The following is an 8,569-nucleotide window of genomic DNA, read 5'->3' as shown; positions in this document are numbered from 1 at the left end:
AGTCCGCGGGACTGACGGCCCGTAGCTGCTCACTGCACCCGCCCGTGGGCGACGCCAGGCCTCGTTCTCACCCACCTCCCGCAGACCTCTCTTGTGCCCGCTTCCAGGCCTAGTCAGCGCCCCCAGGGTGCAGCAGGGGGCAGCAGCAGGGCCCGCTGCTGACCGGTGCTGGGGCTTCCAGGGCTGGACAGACCCCCGGCTGCAGTGGAACATGGAAGACTTCGGCAACATCAGCGTCCTGCGCCTGCCGCCTGACATGCTGTGGCTCCCAGAGATCGTGCTGGAGAACAAGTTGGCCTCCCCGCCCCACCCCGCCTCGAGTGCCCCTCGGGCTCCAAGCTTCTGACTGCCCTCCCTTCCCTCCCCTCCCCCAACCATGCCAGCTTGGAGCGCTGCTCACAGGGGCCCTGTCCCTGTCCCCCAGCAACGACGGCTCCTTCCAGATCTCCTACTCCTGCAACGTGCTCGTCTACCCCTCGGGCTATGTGTACTGGCTGCCGCCCGCCATCTTCCGCTCCTCCTGCCCCATCTCCGTCACCTACTTCCCCTTCGACTGGCAGAACTGCTCGCTCAAGTTCAGGTGCGCTGCGTGGGCCGAGCGACACGAGTGACGCCCCCGGGTCAGAGCCTGGCTGTGTTGTTACCAGTGCCCTGCCCCCCAGGGCCCCGCTCGGACCAGACCCCCTTTAGTAGCATCTCCGTCGACGGCGATTCCCCGCCAGTGACCCAGGCCCTGTGGCCACTGCCCCCGCAGTTCGCTCAAGTACACGGCCAAGGAGATCACCCTGAGCCTGAAGCAGGAGGAAGAGAACGGCCGCTCCTACCCCGTGGAGTGGATCATCATAGACCCCGAGGGCTTCACAGGTGCCGGCCGCGCCTGGTGGGCGGGCAGGGCCAGGCCCCCCGAGAGGCCGTGCGCGCAGGAGACCGGGGCTCGCGGCGCAGACACGGCGGAGTGGACACGCTGCCCTGAGAGACACACTCGGCGACACCAGCCCAGCACTGGGGGGTTCATGTCCCGGGGTAGAGGCAGGAAGGGGCCCCCGGGCCAGAAGACCTTCTGGGTCTGAGCGGGACCTCTGGGGGTGGGGGGCCGCCGGGTAAGGAAAGCGATGGTGTCCCTGCCCGTGGGTGTGTGCTGTCCCCTCCCAGCGTCCCCCACCCCCCGTCTTTTGTGGGATCCCGCTGTGTGCTCCTGTCCACTAGGGAGCCCTACGTCCGCTGGCCCAGACTGAACACCGCGTGGGATGGGGTGTCACTGTCACGGCCTAGCTATCCCCGAGATTCCGGTTTGAGCCACTTTTGATCTCCGCTCTGCTCTTTCCAAAGACAGGAAGGAAGCCAGCCCCAGAGGGAATTCCCCGGCCAGGCTGAAATTCCATCTCACCCCTCTGCACCTGCCCCCGCTTCTGGCCCCAGGTCTTCTGGCCCCGGGCCCCTTCCTGCCTCTGCCCTGGACACAAGCCCCCAGGGCTGAGCTGGTGTTGCCAGGCGTGTGTCTCTCAGGCGGGCCGAGTCTGCACCCCGAGACGTCTAGTCTGCGCGCGCCCACCTCTCCTGCCCCAGCTCATGCCCCCAGGCCCCCTCCTGTCCCAGGTCCCCTGGCCCCTTGGGCTGGCCAACTGCAAGGTGCCCCCTGTCGCCCTCAGAGAACGGGGAGTGGGAGATCGTGCACCGGCCGGCCCGGGTCAACATGGACCCCAGCGTCCCGCGGGACAGCCCCGGACAGCAGGATGTCACCTTCTACCTCATCATCCGCCGCAAGCCCCTCTTCTACGTCATCAACATCCTGGTGCCCTGCGTGCTCATCTCCTTCATGGTCAACCTGGTCTTCTACCTGCCGGCCGACAGTGAGCCCCAACCCCCCCACCCGGGGCTGCCCCGCCTGCCCCTCCTGGCACCCACTGAGGTCTCCGCTCCCGGGGCTGCCCGCCCGGGGTCCAGGCAGGAAGGGCACACGGCCAGCCGGGAGGAGAGGGGGGCCCTGAGACCCTGTCCGGCGTCCCCGGGAGCTCGTGGACACTACTCCTGCCTCCTAACAGGACCCTGGGGAACACCGCCAATCTGTGCCACCTTAGGGCAGAGAAAGGGTCTGCCAAGTCACCACGTGTGACTGTGGGCTCGGCACCCAAGAGGCACTGAATGTCAATAAGGGGGTCTCTGGGGAGCCAGGGCAGGGGCCACGCAGCCTACACCCATCTGCTTCCAGAAGGGCACCTGTGATGGACGCTCACTTGGCTCCCCCACGAGCCAGGCACCGTGGGTGCTGAGAGAAAGGCCACGCAACTCTGCAGCTGGCAGAAGCCGCAGAAGCTGCAGGAGCAGGGACTCCCTGGTGGTGCAGGGGTTAGTCTCAGCGCTAGGAAGCTGTCCGCAGCCACTGCAGCAAGAGTTCGATCCCCGACCAGGGGTGACCCACTTGGCGCAGCCCTCTCCTGTCTCCCCGCTGCTCCCCTCAGCAGTGTGTTGCAGTCAGTCTGCTGGTTCTGCTCCCCCCTCTGTCTCTGGTGACTCCTCTCACCCCCTGCGCCTCTGGCCTGCACCCCAGTTCTGTGTGCATAAATAAATAAATCTTAAAAAAGGAAAGAAATAGAAGGAGCAGCCAGGCCTGGGGGTGGGGTGGGGGGCGGTTTCCTGGGATTGGGGTGCTTGAGCAGAGCCAGGCTGGGAGGGGCCTGGCAGACAGGGAAGAGGTAGGGACTGCACCCGGCCTCCACCTTCCTGCCTTGGGGTTCAAGTAGGAGAAGCAGAAGGGCCTGCGGGGTCTCCCAGCTGCAGTGAGGTGGTCCCGGAGCACCGAGCATGCCAGGAGCTTTCTGAGCCCACGTGGTTCAGGAGGCCTGAGCGGCAGGGGGCAGCCAAGGCCGCCGGTGGACAGAGGAGCGCAGGGTTTAACAGCGAAAGGCTGTGGCACAGAGAGGTTTGCCCACTAGCCCAAGGTCAGCCAGCCGGTAAGGGGCCGAGGCAAGACTCGAACCGGGCACGCTAGCGCCATGGCCCAGGCCACTGATCCGGCATCATGGCACTGCACGGTAGCGCTGGGACCGCAGTGGGGCCCTCCGGGAGGAGGGGCCCTCCGGGAGGAGGGGGGGCGCGGCGCGCTTGCAGCCAAGTCTGGGCTCCCCCAGGTGGTGAGAAGACGTCAGTGGCCATCTCAGTGCTCCTGGCCCAGTCCGTCTTCCTGCTGCTCATCTCCAAGCGGCTGCCCCCTACGTCCATGGCCATCCCCCTGATTGGCAAGTGAGTGACCCGGCCACGCCCCGCACCACGCCCCCTCGCGCATGCGGGGTCTCCAGGCTCTGCCTGTCCGCAGGTTCCTGCTCTTCGGCATGGTGCTGGTGACCATGGTCGTGGTGATCTGTGTCATCGTGCTCAACATCCACTTCCGCACACCCAGCACCCACGTGCTGTCCGAGGGGGTCAAGAAGGTGAGAGCTCTCGCAGCCGAAGGCTGGGGACTGTCCAGATCAGATCCCCTGGAAGGAGCCAGGGGCGCGCTCCTGCAGGGAGTCCTCTCTCTGGCCCTCTTGGACCCTCCTGGCAAGCACCCACGACAGGGGCCGAAGCCCCCCCCCCACTGCTGTGCATGCCCCCGGATGGCCCTCCTAGACAGATCCTTACAGGAAGCCAGACAGAACGGAACTTCTGTGAAGTTCCAGGGCAGACAGAACCAGCCTTCAGTGATAGGAGTCCAGGTGGAGGTTACCTCTGCGGGCGGGGATGAGGTCTGATAGCTCACTAAGGGGGTGTTCACATGCTTGGGTGCTTCTGTCAAAATTCACCTCCCCCTAAGGGGAGGCTGGGCCTGTGTCTGTTGTTCCTCCATTAACAGAAGGGAGGACCTGGGGCCGGGCCGAAGGAGACGGGCCTTGCCTCTCAGTCGCCACAGGGGCCACCTGGCTTCGTGGGCCGCGTGGTGGTTTAGCAACTTTTTGGGTCTTTAAGCATTCGAGGAGGACGCTCAGCATCTGGGGTATTTTCTTACTTTTGGTTTCCCGTATGTCCGCGGAGGCTCTGCCCTGTGCCTGAGTAATGGAGTTGGGGCAACGGAAGGCCCATCCGCAGGGGCGGGGGTCACCGACGGCGGGCGGTGCTCAGGGCCGCTGGGCTGGAGTCGGGAACGGCCAGGCTGGCCAGCTGACCTTTCCACGTCCCCGCCCGCCGCAGCTCTTCCTGGAGACCCTGCCCAGGCTGCTGTACATGTCCCGCCCGGCGCAGGACGGGCCCAGCCCCGGGGCCTTGGTCCGCCGGACCAGCTCCCTGGGCTACATCTCCAAGGCCGAAGAGTACTTCTCTCTCAAGTCCCGAAGCGACCTCATGTTCGAGAAGCAGTCAGAGCGGCACGGGCTGGCCCGGCGCCTCACCAGCGCACGTGGGTGCCCCAGGGCTTGTGCTGGCCCACGTGGGCGCGGGCGGGGGAGCGGCGGGGGGGCCTCGCGCCCACCGCTGGTCTGGTGTCCACAGGCCGGCCCCCGGCAGCCTCGGAGCAGGCCCAGCAGGACCTCCTCAGCGAGATGAAGCCGGCCGTGGACGGGGCCAACTTCATCATCAGCCACATGCGGGACCAGAACAACTACAACGAGGTGAGTGGCCTCACTGCCCCAGCGTGTCCTGGCTCAGGGGCCCCGCCCACCGAGATGCAGGAGTGGTCTCTGCAGGGCCAGAGCTGGCCGCCCTCCGGCCTCTCCTTTCTTCCGGCTGCCTATCACTTTCTGTCCCTGCGGCAACCACGGATGGCGGTTTTATTTCTTTTTTCACTCCGCAAGGCTCGGTCCTGTTTGTTGACAGGGAGTGCCGGTGGGGAGTATCCCAGGTGGGGGGGCTAGCACCCCGTGTTCCTCTGGGCCGTGTGGGGGGACCCGTGCTGGTGCTGGTGGCTAGGAGCACCTGCCGGATGAGAGCAGCCAGCACACACGGCGGCTTTGTGTTCCTGTGGCCTGGGCCTCTTCCCGATCGGTTCCCAGTGTCCTTCCCCCAGAGCTTGAAGCCAGCGGCTCCCAGTGCCCAGCGCATGGTTATAGGACCAGCGCGTCCACGCTTGTAATCCGCTTCGGCCTCTTGTTGATTTGTCCGCGTCGTCGTTCTCCGTCAGCCCGGGCTCACCTGGCCCTGCAGGTCCCCTTGCCCCCTGGGGGTGGGGGGTGGGGTGCGTGCACAGCTCCTTGGTCTGCAGGTCCAGCGGGCTGTGTCCCTGGTGACAGAGAGCTGCCCGTTCTGCCCAGCCATTTCTCGACCATCTCCTGGCCTCTGAGCTGCTATGACGCCCGCTCGGTCTGGGCCTGGACGGCCGAGATCCGGACACGGCAGCCTGTTGTTTGCTTTTAAAAGGGGGGACCGGGGTGCCAGTGGCTAAGGGGCTGAGAGGGAGGGGGGGGCCTACCCACCTTCCTTTGAGCCCTGAGACAGACTCCTAGCCCCAAGCTCTCCCCAGCACCCCGGCCCTGCATTGGAATGGGGAGGGCAGCTGTGGCCCTGCTCTTTGTCTCGAGGCAGATGAAATGGGCGCCCCGCTTGTGTCGGGGGTCCGAGGCTCTTGCTGGGGACACAGTGGCCGGTCCCACCCGCTGCAAGCCCGGGGCAGCCCCACAGGTGCCCTGAGGCCGTGCCTCTGTCTCTGGGTGCCAGCTGGGGGGTGTGGGTCTGGGGCCGGAGAGTCCACCTCACCCCGTCTCTGCCCCTCGCCACAGGAGAAGGACTGCTGGAACCTGGTGGCCCGCACGGTGGACCGACTCTGCCTGTTTGTGGTCACACCTGTCATGGTGGTGGGCACAGCCTGGATCTTCCTGCAGGGAGCCTACAACCAGCCTCCCCCTCAGCCTTTCCCCGGGGACCCCTTCTCCTACCAAGAGCAGGACAGGCGCTTCATCTAGGTGGGTCTGCCTTGCCCCCTGAGGGGATGGGCCCAGGCGGGTGGGCAGAGGCCCAGCCCAAAGCTGCCAAGTAGCCACATGGACAGGGGTTCCAGGGAGGCGGCACCTGGCTCAGAGACTTGAGCCAGTTGGTTGCGCTAGGCTGGGGTGCAGGTGACTGGGCCAGGGTGTGAGGCGGGACCAATGGGAGGCGCCAGGGGCCAGGGAGGCTGCCACAGGGCTGGTTTGGGAGGCCCCTCTGTGTCTAGTCTGAAAGGCCTCTTGTTTCTCCATCCCCCAGGTGGGGCTAGAGCAGATAGGCTCCTCCCACTGGACCCTCAGCTCAGGCCTCCGGAGCCCCACCTGCTGCGGTGGGGGCACCTCTCTTCCCAGTTCCTGGGGCCCTTTCAGAGGCTGAGGGGGCTGGAAGGTCAGAGGTCAGCCCATCTGGGTCATATGCACAGTGCCACGGTCCGGAAACCAGCACCAAGTAGCTCCTCTGGGGCTCCTAGGTCCCTAGCCCCAGGCAGGGCCGTCGCGCAATATTTGGGAGATATTTATACGAAAAAAGCCTTCGTTGTTTATCTGAAATTCACATTTACCTGGGCAGCCCGTACTGTCAGTTGCAAAACCTGGCTACCCGACCCATCCCATCCCATGGCCAAAGTCTGAGGCTACAGGAGCTGGGAGACATGGGGCCCAGCCCCCAGGTGGCCCAGGAACCCCCACCTCCTGGGGCTCACGCCTTGTGCGGCCCCTCCCACACTGCACCACGGCGCAGCCACGGCAAGTCACTGCTGAGGTTAGGCTGTGAGAGACATCACCGCGTCCCCTCTGCCTCTCCCCGCCCCCGTCCCTCCTCTCATCTCAAGGGGATCTGTCGCTTTGGGGCAGTCAGCCGCAGGAAGCGAAGCCCCACGGAAGCCCACAAGGCAGCGAACCGAGATCTGCCGCCAGACCCGGGGGCGTCAGCTGAGATCACAGCCCGGGGACAGCCCTGAGCCGGCACCTGCCGGCTCAGCTGCTTCTCATTCCTGGTCTCACTCGGCTGTGCGTGATGATACGTGTTTGTTGCTTCTGAGACTAAGTCTTGGGGGGCGTTGTAGCACTAGGAGGGAGTCTTGAGTGAGTCATCCTCACCTCTTAGCTCCCATGTCTCATCCGCTCATGGCCTGTGACCATCAAAGTCGCACTTGCAAGTGACGGGTGGTTCTTGAACTCACCCCTCTTCCCACCGGGCTCTCCGCGTCTAAGCCTGGTGGGTGACGGAGCCCATGGGAACAGGCAGAGCACCAAGTGTTATCTCCTGACGTGCAAGCACAAGGGCTTCACAGCCCAGAGGACTCTGGTGAGGCCAGGTTCACAGAAAGTGAGCCCGTTCGTCTCTTAATGGGACCAAAGAAAAGACAAAGCACTTAGAACCAGAGCTGCCTCGGTGCTTCGGATGCAAACTGTCCGTAAATTCACGGTATACATCTTTTGCTTCTTTCCTGTGAGTTGGAAAACTAGCTTGGACTGACACCTGTCGGCTGAGTAGGAAGGTTGGGACCTCCCTGGAATCTCCACTGATTCCAGATGGGCCTGTCCTCCTGCCCAGAAAGGAGACTGGGCACCAGCCCCTGGGAGAGTGCCACTGTGTCTCTCCGCCACACGGTGGCGCTGTTGGCAGGGGTTCTGGGGACCCAGCCCCTTTGCCCAAACCCCAGCCCAGCCCACCCCACCCCAGGTGACGCCGTGTCACAGCCAGGCCCTGTTCTGGTGACTGCAGACGCTCTAGGGCAGAAAACCCCCAGATGCTGCCCTTGACCAGGGTCACCTCTCGTGCAGGTTCCCAGGGCCACGGCCTGTGCCCCAGGGTGCTGTTCGGACGGGTCCCTCCATCTCCTTCCCTCCTGGAGTCACACCCAGGGGCCAACTTAGTGACCTCAGAGGGTGCCCCCACACACTGTCTCCAGCCGATGGAGCTCCCACCCTCTCGGAGGGCGGTGAGTCACTCAGGAACACACGGGATTACGTGAACATAAAACTCAAAAGCAGTTTGAACAACTGAAGTTGCTTCTTGCCGCGTTCAAAGAGCGGCGAGGCAGTGGCGGCAAGCTGCCTGGGCGCCCCACTTCCAGCTCTGCCAGGGCAGCGAAGGGGCCGCTGTTCCTGACCCCCGTCATCTGGAGGCAAAAGCCTACACACCCCACGGGCCAAGCTCCTCGGCGAGACTGGGCGCTCAGCTCCGGACCCCTGCAACAAAGCGAACCTCATAATAAACAGCCAAGTTCGGTGGTTCTGCATCCTGCTGCGTGGACACCAGCGCCAGGGCCAGCAGAGCGCTGTCCATGCCCTGAGTGCATGTGAGCAGAGACGCCAGGGAGCACAGGTGCTGGGCAGCGGGGCCGGGTGACCCACCTGCAGTGTATGGAAGGAGCGGTGGGGCGGCCTGGAGAGGCAGCGGGTCGCGGGCACCTCGCTCTCCAAGGCTGGAGGATAAACGGAACAGGTACTCCGCCATGACCAGTGAACAGAAGGCTCTCTGAAAGGCCCCTCCCCTTCGCCCTCCCCCGGGAAGGCCACGCCCCCCAGAGCACCAAGGTGCTTCTCAGCCTCCCAGACCCCCTGACCCCCAGAAAAGGGAGAACGGGCCCTCCTGGCGGCGCAGTGGGTTAAGCAAAGCCACTTCAGCATGAGTTCGATCCCTGCCCCGGAGGTGACCACAGGGCCCGGCAGAC

General features: G+C 64.8%; 1 protein-coding gene across 1 annotated transcript in view; it reads left to right on the top strand.

Moving 5' to 3' along the window:
* The window catches only part of CHRND (cholinergic receptor, nicotinic, delta (muscle)), an 11,789-nt gene extending 5,910 nt beyond the window's left edge, over positions 1 to 5,879 (top strand). The window contains exons 8-16 of the mRNA XM_004674767.1: positions 108 to 291; positions 425 to 580; positions 755 to 864; positions 1,650 to 1,850; positions 3,129 to 3,240; positions 3,314 to 3,428; positions 4,168 to 4,372; positions 4,465 to 4,583; positions 5,688 to 5,879. Coding sequence (XP_004674824.1) covers positions 108 to 291; positions 425 to 580; positions 755 to 864; positions 1,650 to 1,850; positions 3,129 to 3,240; positions 3,314 to 3,428; positions 4,168 to 4,372; positions 4,465 to 4,583; positions 5,688 to 5,870 — 1,385 coding nt within the window. The 3' untranslated portion in view covers positions 5,871 to 5,879. The remainder of the gene's footprint in view (positions 1 to 107; positions 292 to 424; positions 581 to 754; positions 865 to 1,649; positions 1,851 to 3,128; positions 3,241 to 3,313; positions 3,429 to 4,167; positions 4,373 to 4,464; positions 4,584 to 5,687) is intronic.
* Positions 5,880 to 8,569: the final 2,690 nt, after the last annotated feature.

This window comes from Condylura cristata, unplaced genomic scaffold (genome assembly GCF_000260355.1).
Source record: "Condylura cristata isolate star-nosed mole 26May11 unplaced genomic scaffold, ConCri1.0 scaffold00002, whole genome shotgun sequence".
NCBI lineage: Eukaryota > Metazoa > Chordata > Mammalia > Eulipotyphla > Talpidae > Condylura > Condylura cristata.
Note: the sequence above shows the minus strand (reverse complement) of the source record. Positions and strands in the feature narration are given on the sequence as shown.